This window comes from Corythoichthys intestinalis, chromosome 21 (assembly GCF_030265065.1).
Source record: "Corythoichthys intestinalis isolate RoL2023-P3 chromosome 21, ASM3026506v1, whole genome shotgun sequence".
In the NCBI taxonomy this organism is placed as follows: domain Eukaryota; kingdom Metazoa; phylum Chordata; class Actinopteri; order Syngnathiformes; family Syngnathidae; genus Corythoichthys; species Corythoichthys intestinalis.
The window spans coordinates 39719166-39741048 of NC_080415.1; the positions used below are offsets into that span (position 1 = coordinate 39719166).

At 39.0% G+C, this 21883-nt stretch overlaps 2 protein-coding genes across 4 annotated transcripts in view; one reads left to right on the forward strand and one right to left on the reverse strand.

The window, feature by feature from the left end:
- Positions 1-4677: 4677 nt before the first annotated feature.
- Positions 4678-9806, forward strand: LOC130910047 (tumor necrosis factor receptor superfamily member 13B). Of its 2 annotated transcripts, XM_057827079.1 has the most exons (5): positions 4678-4730; positions 6840-6964; positions 8642-8758; positions 8860-9117; positions 9193-9806. In XM_057827079.1, the coding sequence occupies exons 2-5, from the start codon at positions 6853-6855 to the stop codon at positions 9417-9419; spliced, it is 714 nt and encodes a 237-aa protein (XP_057683062.1). In that variant the 5' UTR covers positions 4678-4730; positions 6840-6852; the 3' UTR covers positions 9420-9806. The 2 variants fall into 2 exon arrangements, with proteins under 2 accessions (XP_057683062.1, XP_057683061.1); XM_057827078.1 differs by lacking the exon at positions 4678-4730 and having other exon boundaries at positions 6422-6964.
- A 4413-nt stretch (positions 9807-14219) lies between these two features.
- Positions 14220-21883, reverse strand: part of usp22 (ubiquitin specific peptidase 22) — a 29159-nt gene continuing 21495 nt past the window's right edge. For both annotated transcript variants that reach the window (XM_057827071.1, XM_057827070.1), the window contains exons 12-13: positions 21244-21393; positions 14220-21101 (exon numbers count right to left, since the gene is read on the reverse strand). In XM_057827071.1, coding sequence (XP_057683054.1) covers positions 21059-21101; positions 21244-21393 — 193 coding nt within the window. In that variant the 3' untranslated portion in view covers positions 14220-21058. The remainder of the gene's footprint in view (positions 21102-21243; positions 21394-21883) is intronic.

Here is a 21883-nt window from a genome sequence, read left to right on the forward strand (position 1 = left end):
CCCTTTGAAAAATCGTGATGCTTCTCTAATTTGTGTAATTAACAGCGCCTGTTACTTATCTGTGGCACATAACAGGTGGTGGCAATCACTAAATCACACTTGCAGCCAGTTAAAATGGATTTAAGTTGACTCAACGTCCGTCCTGTGTCCTTGTGTGTACCACATTGAGCATGGAGAGAAGAAAGAAGACCAAAGAACTGTCTGAGGACTTGAGAAGCAAAATTGTGAGGAAGCACGGGCAATCTCAAGGCTACAAGTCCATCTCCAAACACCTGAATGCTCCAGTGTCTACCGTGTGCAGTGTCATCAATAAGTGTAAAACCTATGGCACTGTGGCTAACCTCCCTAGAAGTGGACAAAAGAGAAAAATTGATGAGAGATTTTAACAAGAAATTGTGCAGGTGGTGAATAAAAAACCTCGACTAACATCCAAACCTATTCAAGCTGTCCTGGGTACAACAGTGTCAACCGTACTATCCGTCGGAGTCTGAATGAAAAGGGACTATGGTAGAATACCCAGGAAGACCCCATTTCTGACCCAGAGACATAAAAAGGCAGGCTGGAGTTTGCTTAAACTTACCTGAGAAAGCCAAAAATGTTTTGGAAGAATGTGCTCTGGTCAGATGGGACAAAAATAGAGCTTTTTAGGAAAAGGCATCAACATGAAGTTTACAGGGGGGGGAAAAAAAAAATCGAGGCCTTCAAAGAAAAGAACACTGTCCCCACAGTCAAACATGGTGGAGGTTCCCTGATGTTTTGCGGTTGCTTTACCACCTCTGGCACTGGACTGCTTGACCGTGTGCATGGCATTATGAAATCTGACTACCAACACATTTTGCAGCATAGTGTAGGGCCCACTGTGAAGAAGTTGGGTCTCCCTCAGAGGTCATGGGTCTTCCAGCAGGACAATGACCCAAAACAAACTTCAAAAAGCACTAGAAAATGGTTGGAGAGAAAGCACTGGAGACTGGCCAGCAATGAGTCCAGACCTGAGTCCTATAGAACACCTGTGGAGGGATCTGAAAATGGCACCCTTCAAATCTCAGAGACCTGGAGCTGTTGGCCAAAGAAGATTGGTCTGAAATTCCAGCTGAGCATTGTAAGAAACTCATGGAAGGATTGCCAATGCTTTTGTCCAGCCCATTTTTGGAGTTTTGTGGTAAATGATAATGATTTATCCCCCCACCCCCCCATTTTATTCATTGCAAGCAAAATAAATGAAGATATTACCGTATTGACCCGAATATAAGACTGTTTTTTTTACATTGAAATAAGACTGAAAAAGTGGGGGTTGTCTTATATTCGCCGTCTAGACGTTATACCTTTTCACGACGCTAGTTGGCGCCAGATATCATTGAAGCGATGTTCTGTCATGACAGATCTCAGCTACTCTCAAGTTTAACCAGTTTGCATTATTTTATTGCAATGTTTTTGCTTAATCAGATTTGTTTCACGACTACAGTTACAGTTAGACTTTACTTTAATGGTTAATGCAGTTATTGCAATTTTGTTGTTTGTTGATTTGTTTATTTACATTTCAAAAAGCAGAAGCCATTCATTTACGAATGTGATTGCACTTTAGTTTACATATTTAAATGTTCTGATATTAAGATTTGAATGAGGCAAAATAACATGCTTTTTCTCCCAAATATGTCGTTATAATCATTTGTTTTGGATGTACTGTAATTATTTTCTGTATAAAAATTAATTTGGTGTTCAAAAAGTATTTTTCTCAAACTTGAGTCTTGAAAAAGAGGGGGCCGTCTTATATTCGGGCCAATACGGGACTACCAAAGCATATGTAATTGCAATCATTTTCTTGGAGAAATTGAGCATGATCTGACAGAATTGCAGGTGTGCCAATACTTTTGGCCAGCACTGTACATCTTAACATTTTTAAATAAAATACTGTATTTTTTTTTTCTTTTTTCTAACTGGAAAAAATCCGCGATGGACTGAGGGCGCGAAGTTTGAAGCGAGGGATCACGGTCTATAAAATGTCTACGCCGGCCGTTTCACGTCAGTGATTTTGCTGCAAGGACCAAAACTACCCTATTAATCAGCAGTCACTGCATACTTCCGGTCCAATCTAAACAGCTGTGTTTAGACCAGTCAGTACGGGAAGCTCTTATTTACACGTCTCCCTGTTTTAGTCACCATTTTGAGTTCATTTTCCATTCTTCATTTTGTCGTCCTCAACTTGACATGCTAAATGTGTTGTATTAAAAGCCTTTGTATGACTAAATCAATGTTGAGTCACAGATTAGTGCTCTTTGATTTGGACTTATTATCATCAGTTATAATAAGTGACTCAGATATGACTCATCTTCATTTTCTTTTCAAGATTAAAGAAAAGGCAATGGAATTTTTAGTGTTTTTTAGTATTTTGGCCTTACATAAGCCATGGAGAGGCTTATATATAAGCAATACAAGACTATTAATGACGACTACCTCGCAATATAGCGAGACAACAATGAATTACACTGTTCTAGTGGGAAATGTACTGTAGTTGCAAGCTGTCGATTCTATTATCAAACAATGACATCTTTTAAAAATGACAACCTGCTGGGATACAAAGTATCTTGATAAATTACCATATCGATATACAGTGGTATGAAAAAGTTTTTGGATTTTCTCACATTTCTGCATAACCTGACCATCAAATGTGATCTTTGTCAAAATCACACAGATGAAAAAACTGCTTGAACTATACCTATATAACTATACACCCAAACATTTATAGGTTTCCACATTCTAATGAGGATGGTACGCAAACAATGACCGAAGGGGGAAGAATAAGTAAGTGAACCATCACATTTAATATGTTGTGGCCCTCCGTTGGCAGCAATAACTTCAACCAGATGCTTCCTGTCGCTGCAGATTAGTCTGGCACATCGATCAGGACTGATCTTGGGCCATTCTTCTCAACAAAACGTCTGGCATGAATCGCTGTCTTTAGGTCATGCCACAACATCTTAAAGTGGTTCAAGTCTGGACTTCTGAAGTTGATTTACTTCCGTGTCTTGGATCATTGTCTTGTTGCAGCATCCATCCTCTTTTTAGCTTCAGCTGTCTGACAGACAGCCTCAGGTTTTCCTGCAAAACTTTTGAATTCATTCTTCTATTCATGATTGCAAGTTGTCCAGGCCCTGAGGGAGCTAAACAGCCCCAAATCATGATGCTCCCTCAACCATGATTCACGGTGGGGATGAGGTGTTCATGTTGGTAAGCTCTTCCATTTTTCCGCCACACATGACGTTGTGTGTTACTCCCAAACAATTGAACTTTGGTTTCATCAGTCCACAAAATATATTGCCACAACTTCTGTGAAGTGTCCAAATGCCATTTTGCAAACATTAAACCAGCAACAATGTTGTTTTTTTTAAACCGCTGTGCCTTTCTCTGCAGAGTCCTCCTATGAACACCATTCTTGGCCATTGTTTTAGATATAGTTGATGTGTGCACAGAGATATTGGACTGTGCCAATGATTTCTGTAAGTCTTTAGAAGACACTCTCGGGTTCTTTTTTTTACCTCTCTGAGTATTCTGTGCTAAACTAGTGGCGTCATCTTAGGTGGGCGGCCACTCCTTGGGAGACAAGCAACCGTGCCAAACTTTCTCCATTTGTAGACAACTTCTCTGACTGTCGATTGATGAACATCCAGACTTTTAGAGATTGTTTTGTATCCTCAACAATCCTTGATCGCAGGTCTTCAGACAGCTGTTTTGACCGAACCATGATACATATCAGACAATGTCTCTCATCAAGTTATTTCTTACTAGGTGTGTGTTTTATAGTGGGCAGGCAGCTTTTCAATTCAATTCAATTTTATTTGTATAGCCCTCAATCACAACAGAAGTCTCAAAGGGCTTTACAGAGGCAATATGATACACAATTAGAAATGAAGCAACAAAGATGAATAGATGCAGATGCTTTGAACCACTCATCAGTGATTGGGCACACATCTGACTTAAAATGTTTGGTAAAAATTAGTTTGTCAGGGTCTGCGAACACGGAAACAAGGTTGGACTCACAACAGACAAAAAAACGACTGAGGGAAGCGTACAAGGGTTTATTAAATACAAAAAAACACACGCAATCGCGGTAAAAAGGGGAAATAACAAAATGGGTCCGTGACAGGAGGTCGCCGGGGATCAATATACAAACGCGAGGGTAAAACAAGGTGGTAGGCAGAGAGTCAATAAAACAACTAAAATACACTCACGTACCTGCACAAGGTAGAGGCATACAAAACTAAAGCGACAGGCGACCAAAACCCACAGCAGGGGCGAAATTACAAAAATAACAAGATACTCAAATACAAGGATGTCGAATGGCGACCATCCTCACTAAAATATGAAAACCTCTAAATGTTTGGGTGGTTTTAGTTGAAGAAGACACTGTATTTTCATCTGTGTTATTTTGACAAAGATCAGATCACATTTGACGGTGATTTAAGGTTCAGATAGTTTTTTTCTGTATTGTCGCACCCCTACAACATATTGTGGGCCAGAATTTGGTCTGAGGCCTAAGGGCAAAAAAAAAAAAAAAAAAAGGTTGAGTTCTGTTAAAAAAAAAAAAAAAACATCACGCACATGCGCACACATGTATTAAGGGGAAGTCCCATTCTATCTACACCGAGAGTCCATACCCAAATGAGGGGAAGGGGAAGATCTCAGTCTCACCCTCATGCTCAAACCGGGATTTGTCACCATTCACGTCTCCTCAGGTAAGCGCAAATATATGAGCACTTCACAACATTTTTCATCGGCATTTACCGTAACTTTTAGACTATAAGACACTATTTTTAATCCTGCGTTTTACAGTTCAGTGCTACTTATTTGTTCATTCACTTGTGTTAATGGGTAATGCTTTATTTGACAGCAGCGTCATAAGACTGTCATAAGACCATCATAATTATGACATGACACATCATGGGCATTACCGAATGCTTACAACAGATGTCTTTAAGTGTCATCCGGCAAATTAGGGCACTAACTCCCATTTATGTCCAGCTTGGATCTTTTACATCCATTTAAAAGCTAGATAATTTGACAGATAACACCAAATGACATCAGTTATAAGCATTCATCATTGATCCTGACGGTGTCCTGTCATAATTGTGATTGTATAATGACAGTCTTATGGCGCCACTATCAAATAAAGTGTTACCAAATACCATAACTAGCAATTAATGAAACAAGTAGAACAGTAACTGAAGAAATAATGAGCACAGGACATGAATTTTGATTGTTATTTACATCTGAAGCGCTGCAATGCATGCTAGGAGGCATGTTGGAAAACACCAATGTTGACAGCAGAGGTTGACTGTCTCCCCAAGGGAGCAGTGATGGCCAAATGAAGCTTCTCGAAGCAATGACGCTTTGCAGCCAATTGGTGGTTCATTTGGTCTTTTTGACAGTGGTATGATGCCGCTGTAAAATAAAGTGTTACCGGTTAATATCTTTTGGTGTAAATATCCCATAGTGAGGACAGCTGCAGCTTATAGTCCAGTGTGGCTTATCTATGAACAAATGTCTTTTCCTGTAAAATTTAGTGGGTGGCGGCTTATAGTCCGGTGCGCCTTAAGCTACGTTCATACTACAGGTCTTAATGCACGAATCCGATTTTTTCGTGTTTTTCCAACTTGAGTGAGGCATTAACTTGACGGTCTGAACGTGACAAGTCGCATGGGTCACTTTCGTATTTGGTTCAAATCCGATCTGGGCCACATTTTTCCAGACTGTTGCAGCGGTCTATACTGTCCAGTCTCTCAAATCGGAATTCATGCGGCAATTACGTCATCAAAAAGCGAGAGAGACGCTACGGTAGTGGTGCAGCTGTGCGTTATTAGCGCCTAGCTTGCCTTGAACACGGCTTTTTAGGAAGGGTCGGACTTGACAGCAGTCATAAAAAAAATAAAAAAGGGTTGAGGATAAGCCTGAGACGGATGGGTTTTCTGTCTGCTCCATATAGGTAATATTTCAACATTGCTTACATGGCCGAGAGTCAGGGCAAACTGCCCGTATGTGTGTGTGACATGCACGGACAGTGCGTGCATGCTATCGATCCATATACTTTGAATATAAACCTAAACTGGGATTATATATGTCTGTTATTTGTGTCCTCTTTTCAAAAAGCAAAATATGACATCCCTGGAATGACTGATGACAGCCAGCATGTGTGGTCATTTGTTTTGACGCTTCTGCGCATGCAGGTCGTCTTGCTCAGTGCGTGTCGGACTGCGAATTAGTGCGCATGTGTAATACTTGAATGGTCTCAATGGACAAAGGCAGTCTGAATAGGCACGGCAAAAAAACAGATATGACAAAAAAAAAATGGATTTGTGCATTAAGACCTGTATTATGTACCTAGCCTTAGAGTCCGAAAATCACGGTAATGCGCTTTTGAAAGTGTCATTTTAGCAAGGCAAAATAAATATCATTGCAAGCATAAACACTTGTTTTACATATCCCAAAAATTTATTCTGCAACAGTATTAAATGTTCGTAATCCGATGACTCGATTATTCAAACCAACTAAAGATTAATCGATTACCTAAATAATCGATAGCAGCAGCCCTAAGAGGAGCCTCTGTCTCCAGAATTTATTTGCAAATTATATTGGAAAATTCCACTATAATTTGCAATTCTTTAAAAAAAAAAAAATAAATAAATTTAAAAAAAAAAACCACACAGTTTGATGTTTTATCTCTCTTAGTTAATGAAAATGACAGGCCTTGCTCATCTTTTTCAAAAGGAGAACTTGCACAATCGGTGGCTGCGAATACTTTTTTGACCCACTGTATTTTTAACCATCTGTCTGTTTATAACTGCTAGGTAATCGGCACCGATGGGTGCCAAGTGCCCTGCAGGGGAACACTGGGACAGATTGATTAAAAAATGTCTGCCTTGCCATCTAATGTGTCAACAACCACCGCTCATCACATGCACCGAATATTGCGGTAAGTCCATAAAGTGTGCATTGAAGTGGCCGTCTTGTCATGGACTTGTGAAATGACTCATGAACTTTAGTTCAGTTATGAGTAAGCAACCAACCACAATTTTTATTTAACCCTTTTAGGGACAGTGATCTATCATTAGCTTAAGTGTTAGTCAAAGAGGGAAGTTGACAGGGGCGCTTGAAGTCACTCACAGCAGGGGGTGCTGAGGGTCTTTTTTAGGGGCCGTTTACATGGTGACGCTCCGAGAATACGAAAAATTTCAAATTTGCATTTGCGTCTCCATTTGAACAATGTCACAATTCCGCATGAAAACGATGTAGTATTCATGCCAGGCCCTAGGGGGCAATGCAGATTTACAGGGCGACAGAGAATGATGCACTTTGACCCCAAAGATTGATTCCAAAAGGTTCAGATACTTTTTCATACCACTGTAGAAAAGTTCTCAGACACAACTCAACCGCACGCCGCCCTCTCACCGCTAATGTCTTAGCAGTGTCTTTAAGCATTAATTTCTGCCATATTCATGTAGCACATGTATGTTTATGATGTAACTTGTTTATTTAGCGCCTTTGGATGACATTGAGAGTCCAAATGAATGTAAAAGAGTGCTTACTAACCGCCACAAAATCTTCGGGAGAAAAATATTATAAGGGTGCGAATTTTGACAGAATACCGTATGTTTATTGCTGTCAATGGCAACCAAAAATGAATCCATGTGAGGTCACGAGAAATGTATAAAAAAAAAATAATAATAATAACATTCTCAGAGCAAAATATACACTTAATTGGTCTCGTTTGTTTTATTTTTTTGAAGTTTAATTATTTTTCTTAATTTCAATTTAGAATGGTTTTGTATATTTTTTAATTAGTTTGTAATTTATTTAATGTTTAAGTATTTTTTATAGGGCTGTCAAACGATTACAATTTTAATCGAGTTAATCAAAGCTTAAAAATTATTTATTAATAATGAATAATTAATCGCATCTCAAACCATCTATAAAATATGCCATATTTTTCTGTAAATTACTGTTGGAATGGAAAGACAAGATGGATATATACATTCAACATATAAGTACTGTATTTGTTTATTATAACAATAAATCAACAAGATGGCATTAACATTATCAACATTCTCGTAAAGCGATCCATGGATAGAAAGACTTGTAATTCTTAAAAGATAAATCTTAGTACAAGTTATAGAAATTTTATATTAAAACCCCTCTCAATGTTTTCGTTTTAATAAAATTTGTAAAATGTTCAATCAAAAAATAAACTAGTAGCCCGCCATTGTTGATGTCAATAATTACACAATGCTCATGCGTGCTTAAGCCCATAAAATCAGTCGCACCCAAGCGCCAGCAGAGGACGACAAAACTCCAAAAAACACAAGTAACAAGTTGGCATTGCACTGTGCTGACATTTTAATCTGTTTGGGCGGGGCATGTGCGTTAATTGCGTCAAATATTTTAACATGATTAATTTAAAAAATTAATTACCGCCCGTTAACGCGATAATTTTGACAGCCCTAATTTTTTACGTTCCAAAATGGAGTCTTCAGTTTGATGTGGAACGGGGGGGCCACAGGTTTGACACCCCTGTCCTACATGAATGTAGTAAAAATATTGGGGAAAAGAAAAAAAAAAATCCTAATTTGCTGCATATGTCTGCCTGTGTTAGCGTTAGCCGATTGTAAAACACTGCCTGGCCACTACTATGATGAACTTATAAGAAAATGTGTGAGGTGTGCTGATGCTTGTGGTAAACATCCAGCAGAGTGCTTCCAATACTGCCACCGTGAGTCACGAGTTCTTGTTCATTTCACAAAATAATCATCAGTTTAAGCAATAGTAAATGTAAATTTTCCGTAATTAGTTCTTACCTTTCTTCTCTTCCAGCTCCAGTGACGACTAAAAAGCTGCTTATTGAAGTTACTCCACAGCTTCCAAATGCTCTACAGATACCCTTGGAAGAATCTACTGTCCTTTTCTACACGCTCCTTGCCCTTTGCATAGGTTTGCTGCTGTCCAGCCTGTCTCTGGCCTTGCTGGTTTTTCTGAGGAGAAGCAGAGCTGAGATGAAGCCCCAGCGAGTAGTCGTCAAACGGGGCCAAGGAGATGTTGAGCGAGGAGGTCACCCGGATCATAGGTCTAAACGTAAGAGTGCTGCATGAAAACATTACGGGCGCGTTTTTTTTGGGGTCTTATTTCTACATAATTTCATCTCAACAGATTTTATGGCACACGCAGTTTGTGCTAGTAAACCATCAGGTGAATCTAGACCCACTGAGACCTGCGTGTGTGTCCAATGCTACCCTGAACCCTCAACTTCTAGAATGCCATTGACGTACAACCAACAACCGGTGTTCAGCACAGTGTCCCAGATGCAAAATCAAGTTCCCCTGTCAACAAAAAACATGTCTCACATCTCCAGATTAGAGACACGTAATGAGTTATGAGTCGATGGTAGAATGAGGTTTGTTCGTTTTATAGTAGGCCTGTCAAAAATATCGTTTTAACGGGCGGTAATTAATCTTTTAAATTAATCACGTTAAAATATTTGACGCAATTAACGCACATGCCCCGCTCAGATTAAAATGACAGCAGAGTGTAATGTCCGCTTGTTACTTTTTTTTTGGTGTTTGGCGCCCTCTGCTGGCGCTTGGGTCCAACTGATTTTATAGCTTTCAGCACCATCAACAATCAACATCAACAATGGCGAGCTACTAGTTTATTTTTTGATTGAACATTTTTCAAATTTGAATAAAACGAAAACATTAAGAGGGGTTTTAATATAAAATTTCTATAACTTGTACTAACATTTATCTTTTAAGAACTACAAGTCTTTCTCTCCATGGATCGCTTTAACAGAATGTTAATAATGTTAATGCCATCTTGTTGATTTATTGTTATAATAAACTAATACAGTACTTATGTACCGTATCATGAATGTATATATCCGTCTTGTGTCTTATCTTTCCATTCCAACAATAATTTACAGAAAAATATGGCATATTTTAGAGATGGTTTGAATTGCGATTAATTACAATTAATTTTTAAGCTGTAATTAACTCGATTAAAAATTTTAATCGTTTCACAGCCCTAGTTTATAGTATTATTTACTTGTGTTGCACTGATACCAATACATGGCTCCTAATTCCGATTTGCGGCAGTGTGGTATTGACAGACACTGTACCGCTGTATTTATTTTAAAAAAAAAAAAAAAAAAAAAATCCCCTTTAATATTAAAATTTCTATATGCTAATTTGACTGTAAAGTAATCCTATCATGACTTGGTCAAACACTGCTGAACTCATTGTCTGCTATGGACAGGGCTAGACGGCCAATCTATTTGAAGTGAGAGAGCTTGTCAGGGTTTTAGGGATGAGGCGAGGCAAGGTAGGGTATGTAGGAACTGAAAATGCTCTAATAGCAGTTAACAAAAATACAAAGTTAAGAAAAGATGACCTGGGAATCAAACAAAGGGTACCAAAACTTACTTGTAAGAAGATTTGAACACAAGGGCTTGGACGTACAAAAAGACCGACAGCGTCGCAACAAGAACAGATAGCACATGGGGAAATGAAATACAGAATTAAGGTAACGAGACAATTGGGCACAGGTGGGTGGCACAAGAGTAAGCTGATAGGTGGATACACAAGGAGAAGGCACAACAGGTGAAATCAATAGATAATCACATGACAAGACACACGACACGAGGGCACAAACCTAACACAACTTAACTCAAGGCATGACAGCCGACTGCCACCCTCCCACTTTAAATGGATTGGACTACAGCTAGTTTCTTCTGCAAGAAGTTGTTATGAATGAATGCAAATTGAATTTGATGAAAAGACTACTCAAGTAATGAGTAACACTGTAAGTAACGGCTTAAGATTTTTTTTTTTTTAACAATGGTATTTTTTTCTCAGCACAAAGTTATCGATCTGAACTGTAATTATTATACTGTACTGTAACGTATTACATAACCCCATTAAGCCAAAGAAATTCAAAGAAAAACAACAACATTAAATTCCGGTGAGAGAAAAAAAACGACAGAAATTATTATAAATATTACAGAAATTAAGCATTATTCATGCTCTAAGGAGCATTAGTGCCCTCTAGTGGAGAAAGCATATCCATAAACATACATTATGAAGCTAAAATGATCATATCTCCGGTTTTCCGTGTTCAATCGCTGCCAAATAAAAGCTGAGAGATTAAAATCCGCGCTTCCCAGTCATGTTGTAAATAGTAATAATTAGGGCTGTCAAAATTATCGCGTTAACGGGCGGTAATTAGTTTTTTAAATTAATCACATTAAAATATTTGATGCAATTAACGCACATGCCCCGCTCAAAAAGATTAAAATGACAACACAGGGTTATGTGCACTTGTTACTTGTGGTGGTGGTGTTATACTTATATAGCGCTTTTCCACCTTTCAAGTGTTTTTTGGAGTTTTGTCGCCCTCTGCTGGCGCTTGTGTGCGACTGATTTTATGACCATGAGAATTGTGTAATTATCGACCTACTAGTTTATTTTTTGATTGAAAATTTCACAAATTGTATTAAAACGAAAACATTAAGAGGGGTTTTAATATAAAATTTCTATAACTTGTACTAACATTTAAGAACTACAAGTCTTTCTATCCATAGATCGCTTGAACAGAATGTTAATGCCATCTTGATGATTTATTGTTATAATAAACAAATACAGTACTTAATACCGTATGTTGAATGTATATATCCGTCTTGTGTCTTATCTTTCCATTCCAACAATAATTTACAGAAAAATATGGCATATTTTATAGATGGTTTGATTAATTACGATTAATTAATTTTTAAGCTGTGATTAACTCGATTAAAATTTTTAATCGTTTGACAGCCCTAGTAATATTTTTTTTATCGTGCTTTAAAGATGCCACATGATTGAATAGGATGATGTGATCATAGAACGGCAAGCTTGACTGTAAGCAAGATTGGTATAATGGAGTCATGTGATTATTGATGTAACCTCTCATTAGTGAAACTGGTTAAGCCAGTGTTGGCGTCTTTAGCAGGACTGTCAAAATTATCGCGTTAACGGGCGCTAATTAATTTTTTAAAAATTAATCACGCCAAAATATTTGACGCAATTAACGCACATGCCCCGCTCAAACAGATTAAAATGACATTACAGGTCATACCCACTTGTTACTTGTGTTTTTTGTCTCCCTCTGCTGGCGCTTTGAGTGCGACTGATTTTATGGGTTTAAGCACCGTGAGCATCGTGTAATTATTGACATCAACAACAGCGACCTACTAGTTTATTTTTTGATTGAAAATTTTACAAATTTTATTGAAACGAAAACATTAAGAGGGGTTTTAATATAAAATTTCTATAACTTGTACTAACATTTATCTTTTAAGAACTACAAGTCTTTCTATCCATGGATCGCTTTAACAGAATGTTAATGTTAATGCCATCTTGTTGATTTATTGTCATAATTAACAAATACAGTACATATGTACAGTATGTTGAATGTATATATCCGTCTTGTGTCTTATCTTTCCATTTCAACAATAATTTACAGAAAAATATGGCATATTTTAGAAATGGTTTGAATTGCAATTAATTACGATTAATTCATTCTTAAGCTGTGATTAACTCGATTAAAAATTTTAATCGTTTGACAGCCCTAGTCTTTAGTAAAATCTAAAAGAGAGAATAACGAGGAAAAATGCAACGACTCATGTAGCGGAGTAAGACTAATGTTTCTTCTTCACAAATCTTCTAAAGTAAAGGTAAAAAGTATCGCTTCGTAAAACTATTCTTAGACAAGCCTGTCAACAGGGGGGCAACCGGGTATGTTTTCGGGGTATGGGCCCCTGAATGACCCTTAATTTATTTTACTTAACACATTGACATCTTTTTTGTTTAAATGATTGTCTGATTAAAATATTATGTTCTACTCGATTTTTACTGAACAACATTGACGTATCAAAAATGTCAAATATCTATTTTTTTCCCTTTTTTTTTTGCACAACGCCCCCCCTGTCTTTGCAGAGAATGGTTTGACTCTGCTCTGACAAACTCAAGGCTACACTACGTACGTGCCCTGAAGCAGGAAATTAAAATCTGTCATTGTTATAAACTCTAAACATGGCGAGTCGTCATAAATCGGGTACGGAGAAAAGAAAAAGAGATAACATCATAGAGGTGAATGAGAAAAAAATGATGAAGTTTTTAAAAGGGGGACAAGAACCTAGAGAATTAGGGCTAGAGTTGGCTGTGGACTGTGATGTCGGTAAGTGAACAACAGCCACTAACACTGAACGTTTACGTTCGCGATCACCGTGACCAAAGCCCGATTCGAGTCTGTCAACGGCCGCTTGTAGCCTATGGAGCTGCGGTATGACAAGACATGCTGCTCGTGTTGAGCCAAGGAGAGAGGTTGAAAACCGCAGGGATGTGGGGGGAAGGGGGCACAGGATGTTTAGTTATACGGTTTAGTTGCTTAGCAGGCAGTCATAGCACCTTCAGTTGTATTGTATTGTAGCCTACATGGGACAATAGATGGAAATTGTTTATACTGTGTCACATCAAATTACGGTCTGTTAAATTTAACTGTCCATCTCAAATTAAATGGCTTGAAAATTTACACAGTCATTGCTTGCTAAGCGTTACAAGTACTGCGTATGTTGTCGTGACAAGCCGGTGGCAGGGGTGGGTGGGCCGTATAATGGTCACTTGTCCCCAGCCCCCTGCAAGTCTGTTGACAGCCCTGCTCTTAGAAGAACATTTTTCTCAAAAGGTAACTCAAGTAAATGTAACGTATTACTACCCATCTCTGGTTATAGTAATATCTGTTCCTATAGATGAAGTTGTCCTGAGGAAAAAAAAAAGACCATTATTTAAAACAAATCAGACATTGTAAGCAGTTACAGTTCACTGTGTTATTCACGACTAGAGTATTCATTTTAACAAATACTTTTTTTTAACTTTACTTGTACTTGAGTACATTTTTGGATGACCACTTTTACTTGAGTAACATTATTCAGAAGTAACGCGACTCTTACTTGAGTCAGATCTTTGGCTACTCTACCCACCTCTGCTGATTGGCTGGAGACAAGTCCAAGGTGTCCCCGCCTCTCGGCCACGATCAGCCGCTCCATCTGGTTCTCCGACAACTTCAATGAAGACAAGCGCTTGAGAAAACAAATGCATACATAACATAACCGCCACGGTACAAAATCAAAAAGACAAAGTCAATTAACGATATAGATTTTTTTGTTCTTTATTTGAGTGTCTTGCCATCACCGTGTCCAGTCTTGCAGTCATTTTGTACTCGAGGAATGACATGGTAGGTCAAGACACCATTACGACTCCCTTGGCAATAGAAGTAAAACAAAAATCACTATGAAGGTTTCACCATTGTCTCTTACGTACAAACTGTACATATATACTTTACATACATCTTCAACAAGTGAAAAGACAAAAGTAAAACTGTAATATTCAGCTTGGGCGGCATGCTGAACTTAAGTACTGATTCAGTACACAAACACGCACAACATACGCACGCGCGCCACACGTGCATACCGACTTTAATACACGCGCATACCTTCGTTTTTCTTACACAACACGTTTTTTTTAAACAACCAGTTATTTTTTCCCCACGAAAAACAAGCACGCACACACTCGCACACAGACATGCAGCCGACAATAATACACTGCAGAATCAAACTTGCCATCTTTTGCACATACTGTACTATTCTGAGGATACATGACATCCCATATTGGTTCTTACAGTATTTTTGCATTCAACCACAAGTACATCATTTCAACATGAATATACAGTATTTTTTCTAAATTGCCCCGAGACATACCGTGGTATGAAAAAGTATCTGAACCTTCTGGAATTTCTCACATTTCTGCATGAAAACACCATCAATTGTGATCTGATCTTTGTCAAAATCACACAGATGAAAAAACTGTGCCTGCTTTAGCTAAAACCACCCAGACGTTTATAGGTTTTCATATTTTAATGAGGATAGTACGCAAACAATGACAGAAGGGGGAAAAATACGTTTGTGGCCCACCCTTTTGGCAGCAATAGCTTCAACCAGACGGTTCCTGTAGCTGCAGATCAATCTGGCACATCGATCAGGACTAATCCTCACCCATTCTTCTCAACAAAACTGCTTTAGTTCAGTCAGATTCCTGGGATGAATCACTGTCTTTAGGTCATGAGACAGCATCTCAATGGGGTTCAAGTCTGGAGTTTGACTTGGCCACTCCAGAAGGTGTATTTTGTTCTTCTGAAACCATTCTGAAGTTGATTTACTTCTGTATTTTGGATCATTTGTTGACTTGCTGCATCCATCCTCTTTTTAGCTTTTAACTGTCTGACAGATGGCCTCAGGTTTTCTTGCAAAACATCCTGATAAAATTTTGAATTCATTCTTCTATTGATGATTGCAAGTTGTCCAGGCCCCGAGGTAGCAAAACAGCCCCAAATCATGATGCTCCCTCCACCATGCTTCAAGGTGGGGATGAGGTGTTGATATTGGTGAACTGTTCAATTTTTCCTCCACACATGACGTTGTGTGTTACTCCCAAACAATTCGACTTTGGTTTCATCAGTCCACAAAACTACTTCTGTGGAGTGTCCAACTGCTTTTTCGCGAACATTAAATAAGCAACAATGGGTTTTTTTTTTAGACCGCAGTGACTTCCTCCGTGGAGTCCTCCCATGAACACCATTCTTGGCCATACAGTTGATGTGTACACAGAGATATTGCACTGTGCCAGTGATTTCTGTAAGTCTCTAGCAGGCACTCTAGGGTGCTTTTTTACCTCTTGAAGGAATCTGACCATCTAGCCAGACCACCGGAATCGCAGCAGCCGAACCGACGGACCTGGCGCAGCTCCAACGGCCCTGGCTGGCGGGATCCAGACAATCCAGCCAGAAGGGCAAACTCCGCGCGTTCACTTTAGTGTTAACCCATTTTGAAAGGTTTAAAGAAGGCTCACCAAAAACAATTGACAATTTATTCAGTTCGACAGAGATGAAAACGGCAAGGCGAAACAGAAACACTCAGCCGGGGAGGCAAGGTCACCCTACCACACGTTGACAAAAGGTTCCCGAGAAAATGACCACGATTAGTTAAACATTCAGTCTTTTGAAGGCTCTCGATGGGCGGGCTGTGGGCAGCAAGAAGGGTGTGTTTGTGCGTTGTTTAAGATTATTGCCTTTTTGTGGATTGGACGGGAGGATTCGGGAGTTACTGTTGTCAGGGCAATGAGGATTGTGGATTTTGTCACCTGAGCATCAAAGGGGCTCTTGAAGTTTTGTCAGTCGTGTTATCAGTTGGATATCGGGCGTTGGTTTTCCTTGTGTCGGGACAGGGCGTCCCGCCATTTGTTCCGGATTGTCCGGAAAAACCCATTGCAGGAGTTGGTGCGTCAATCTTGCTCAATCAGTTGAATGACGCATGCTAGGCTTCCGTGATAAGAAGGCGTTATCTCTTTTGCCCCATATTCTGCTTGTTTTCCAAAAACTATGGTATAAGTGCTATTTATTTTATATTGGGTGTGTTAGAGTATACAGTAAAACAGTAAATACGAGAAACGATACTATTCCCAGATTGATTATATTAAGTGTGTAAGAGTAATGCAAACCATTAGGTGCTTACGAGAAAAGGTACTATCTCCTTCACTCTCTGTGTATTCTGCGCTGAACTCTTGGCGTAGACAACTTCTCTGACTGGCGATTAATAAACATCCAGACTTTTGGAGATGGTTGTGTATCCTTTCCCAGCTTGATACAAATCAACAATCCTTGATCGCAGGTCTTCAGACAGCTCTTTTGACCGAGCTATGATGCACATCAGCCAATGCTTCTCATCAAGACATTTCTTACCAGGTGTGTGTTTTATAGTGGGCAGGGCAGCTTTACCACTCATCTGTGATTGGGCACACACCTCACTTAAAAATGGTTTTAGTTGCTCTTTAAGTCTCCTTAGGCAGATTTATTTTTTCCCTTCTGTCATTGTTTGTGTGCTATCCTCAATAAAGTATCACAACCTATCAATGTTTGGGTGATTTTAGGTAAAGCAGACACTGTTTTTTTTCATCTGTGTGGTTTTGACAAAGATCAGATCATGTTTGATGGTGATTTTATGCAGAAATGTGAGAAATTCCAAAAGGTTCGGATACTTTTTCATACCACTGTATGAACTTCAAAATAAAAAGGGGTCATCTAACTAAACTGCCATAGCAGCATTTTCAGGTGTGTATTGTTAGCTCTTCTTGCGTATATAAAACAACACAGCACAATGGAACACGGACGGACGACATGAGAGTGAATGCAAAAAAAAAAAAAACAACAACCTGTAAACGAATTCTTTTATAATTACATTATTTATAAAAATATAATATTTACTGAGTAACATCCGCCCCTGCGACAGTTGGAAGCAGCAATAGAGGCGGAAACTTCCGGAACACTCGGAGGAGAGCGCCACGGGAGCTTCCCGTGTAGTTGACCGACGACGAACCCACAAGTAGTGACATAAATAAACGACTAGTTAATGTTTATCATACAACTTGTAAGGAGATGTTTGCGTCTTTCTTCCTCTGTGACGCAGTGAAAAATGCCTACACAGATTTACAATATTTGGTCATTTTGAGAGAGAGTGTGTGCGCGCGCTGTATAGGCTACTATGTGAGATATGATGTGCTTTTTGTGAATTTCAATGACTGACTTTGTTTAAAATGTCATAAAAAATACCTTCGTCTTCAGACAGGACCAGCTTGGAGAGGGGTTGACATTTACAGTGTTGTCCAAAAGTATTGGCACCCCTGCAATTCTGTCAGATAATGCTCAATTTCTCCAAGAAAAATGATTGCAATTACAAATGCTTTGGCAGTAATATCTGTAAATATATATGGGCTGGACAAAAGTATTGGCAACCTTTGAAAAATTGTGTGATGCTTCTCTAATTTGTGTAATTAACAGCACCTGTTACTTACCAGTGGCACATAAGAGGTGGTGGCAATAACTAAATCACACTTGCAGCCAGTTAAAATGGATTAAAGTTGACTCAACCTGTGTCCTTGTGTGTACCACATTGAGCATGAATTTTTTTTTTTTAATCATTATCATTGTACAGAGAACTCCCAAAATGGGCCGGACAAAAGTATTGGCATCCTCAGCCTAATATTTGGTAGCACAACCTTTAGACAAAACAACTGCGAACAACCGCTTTCGGTATCCATTACTGGTGCACGATAATTATTGGTCTGATAATTATCGGTCTGATAATAGGAATTATGACGTCATCACGATAAATCCAATAACATTTATAATAGGACCGATAAAATGTACTGTTCTGGCTTTACAGTTTCTAGTATGGGAAATCAGTTGATCATTTGCGGGCCATTGCTCCCACCTGCTGGTCAGAATAATTCACTGCATCTATTTTTTTGTCACAGTAGTTTGGTACAATCACTTACACAATGCGGTGTCTAGCGGGAGCATTGACAGTCGTGAATGCTTTGTTACGTTTCCGCCTCAGAAATACAGTATATGTATGTATTTTATGTTTACTATAACATATGGATGTGCAATATATGTTTACTTCTGTGGTTAAGGGTCATATGTACAGAACTTCAAAAATTGTGTTATAGAAGCCAGCCAATGCTTTAGTAGCTCAAGCTAGTGTGCTATGCTATACATATGGAAGTTGTGTATATAAGTGTATTGTGCAGTTTGTTGTATATTGAGTATTGAATATGTGTATTTTTCTGTTGTACTTTCGCAATATTAAGACGAGTGTCTTCCCATAAAAGCAAGGAAAGACCAAGCCTTGTGGTTTATGGAAGTGCATTCATTTTTAGCTGGCTGTCGGGCAGTGCAGTTTTTGTTCAAGTCATTATGAAAAATCTGATGAGATCAAAGGCAAATCTATGTTGAATCCACAGTTATTATTTTTTTTAAACCTCCAGGTGTTCAAAAACTCAGGTTATACATTTAAAAAATTTATTATGGGTTATCGATATCGGTATCGGCTTTGAGGAGCAGGAAGTTATCGATATCGGTTTCAAAAAATGAATGTCGTGCACCCCTAGTATCCATCAATGAGTTCCTTACAATGCTCTGCTGGAATTTTAGACCATTCTTCTTTGGCCAACTGCTGCAGGTCTCTGAGATTTGAAGATCTCTCCACAGGTGTTCTATGGGATTCAGGTCTGGACTCATTGCTGGAAGTCTCCAGTGCTTTCTCTCAAACAATTTTCTTGTGCTTTTTGGGTCAAGTGTGTTTTGGGTCATTGTCCTGTTGGAAGACCCATGACCTCTGAGGGAAACCCAGCTTTTCACACTGGGCCCCATATTATGCTGCAAAATTTGTTGGTAGTCTTCAGACTTCATAATGCCATGCACACAGTCAAGCAGTCCAGTAACAGAGGCAGCAAAGCAACCCCAAAACATCAAGGAACCTCCTCCGTGTTTGACTGTGGGGACTGTGTTCTTTTCTTTGAAGGCCTCGTTTTTTTTTACCTGTAAACTCTATGTTGATGCCATTTGTCTCATCTGACCAGAGAACATTCTTCCAAATAGTTTTGGGCTTTCCCAGGTAGGTTTTGGCAAACTCCAGCCTGGCTTTTTTATGTCTCTGAGTCAGAAGTGGGGTCTTCCTGGGTATAGAGTCCCTTTTCATTCAGAACGCCGACAGATAGTACGGGTTCACACTGTTGAACCCTCGGACTGCAGGACAACTTGAACTTGTTTGCATGTTAGTCGAGGTTCTTTATCCATCATCCGCACAATCTTTCGTTGAAATCACTCGTCAATTTTTCTTTTCCGTCCACATCTAGGGAGGGTAGCCACAGAGCCGTGGGCTTTACACTTATTGATGACATTGCGCACGGTAGACACAGGAACATTCAGGTCGTTGGAGATGGACTTATAGCCTTGAGATTGCTCATGCTTCCTCACAATTTTGCTTCTCAAGTCCTCAGACAGTTCTTTGGTCTTCTTACAGAGGTTGAGTCAACTTTAACTGGCTGCAAGTGTGATTTAGTTATTGCCACCACCTCTTATGTGTCACAGGTAAGTAAGAGGTGCTGTTAATTACACAAAATACAGAAGCATCACGATTTTTAAAAGGGTACCACTACTTTTGTCTGGCCCATTTTTTGAGTTTTATGTAAAATATTAATGATGCAAGCAAAATAAATGAACATTCATTCATTCATTCATTTTCCATGCCGCTTTTTCCTAATAAATGAACATATTACTACCATATAGTACTCATTGCAATAATTTTCTGGGAGAAATCGAGCATTATCTGAGACTTGCAGGGGTGCCAATACTTTTGGCCAGCACTGTACAATGATTTGATACAGGGATGGGGAAAAGCTTTTCCCAAATTTTTGAAGGGACTTCAACGCCAAATAGTTGGGTAACTTAGGTACCAACTAACGTTGCACCGATATGGCGCTAAAAAAAGAAAGTACGAAGAAGAAATAACGTGTGGATGCTGCGCAATATGTACTCTTCAAGATCTCGTTTCCAACCGGTCGCTCTACCCAAAATGGCCGCCAGCGCGAAAAAAAAAAAAAAGAATTCCAAAGATGATGCTAACCATCCAATTGTATGTCCAATCATCCCCTTCCTATGAATTTAAATCCGTAGACGTCCAATCCATTTTAAAGTCGGAGGGAGGCAGCGAATGATGGTATCGGTGCAAATGTGTGAATAGGTTTTTTTGAGATAAATTGTGTAGGGGGGTTTTCTGTTTCATTGCAATTGCATAGCGGTCCAGAGCCCATCGTGGTTCCCCACCCATGTATAAAGTCAAGAACACCATCCATGATCAAGTCTCTGCAGAAATTAATTTGAAAAAAAAAAAAAAAAAAGATACTTTTTTTCTGTCTGTCTGAAAATGCGAAAAGCCAGGCAAGTACCATGAAGATGGCCACAAGTCAGCGTGCAGACTGGTTTAGCAGATTAACAACCAGCAGATTGTTGTCCGGTGCATCCTGAATTCCAGTGGAAATGTTTTGCAAGTTGCAGTGGTGCGTCAGGGTTCGTATATCTTGTCAGGAGGGCTGCACTATTCGTACTCTAGGAACTGTTTATGGTAAAATAAAAGGTACCTGTGGAGAAAAAAAACAACAGTCAGTCAAGTTTATTTATATACCCCTAATTAGGGATCAATATTAGAAATTCAATGCTCTAAATGTCTTAAGGGTCAACTTTAGAGTGTTGCTATAATGTGTCCGATCAGGAACGGCTCACCCTTCACTGTCCAGCACCGCTTCAATGCTGGCCTTGGTGATGATGGCGTCGTCACATTTAAACCACTGGTCCTTGTGCTGTCTGATGAAGGTGGTATAGTGGCCGCTCTCTAGTGTTCCCTGGTGGTTAACCACAGCAAAGAGGCTGTATCTAATTGAGACAGGAAGTGGGGAAAATCGTCATATGGGCAGTTTCAAATAAATACTTTTAATCAATAGGGGGATATGTGACAAAAAGAAAGAAAGAAAAAAAAAAACAACCATACAAAAAAAACAAACAGACATTTTATCTAGGGGTGTCCTGATCGCATATTTTTGCACCTGAGTCCGGATCACCTGATTTTGAGAATCTGCTGATACCAAGTCCCAATCCAATACTGAAAAAAAGTTTTGTTTTTTTTTTGTTTTTTTTTATGAACAAAGATTTCAAACATGTCACAGTACTGTACTGATTACAGGAATGTATGTATATGTCTTTGTTTCTTTTGGCAACGCCATTGTATTTCTAGATTATTTAGTTACCTTTTACGTCTAGAAAAAAAAAAAAAAATATATATATATATACATATATATAAGTGTACTGTCCAAAACAGTGCGTTTCCTTGTGCACTGGCCATATCTATGGAGCGCCGTTTGTAAAG

Coding starts and splice junctions, on each gene's coding strand:
- LOC130910047 (XM_057827079.1), top strand. CDS start 6,853: ATGGGTGCCAAGTGCCCTGCAGGGGAACACTGGGACAGATTGATTAAA. Junction 6,965..8,641: donor CACATGCACCGAATATTGCG/GTAAGTCCATAA, acceptor TGCCTGTGTTAG/CGTTAGCCGATTGTAAAACA. Junction 8,759..8,859: donor GTGCTTCCAATACTGCCACC/GTGAGTCACGAG, acceptor CTTCTCTTCCAG/CTCCAGTGACGACTAAAAAG.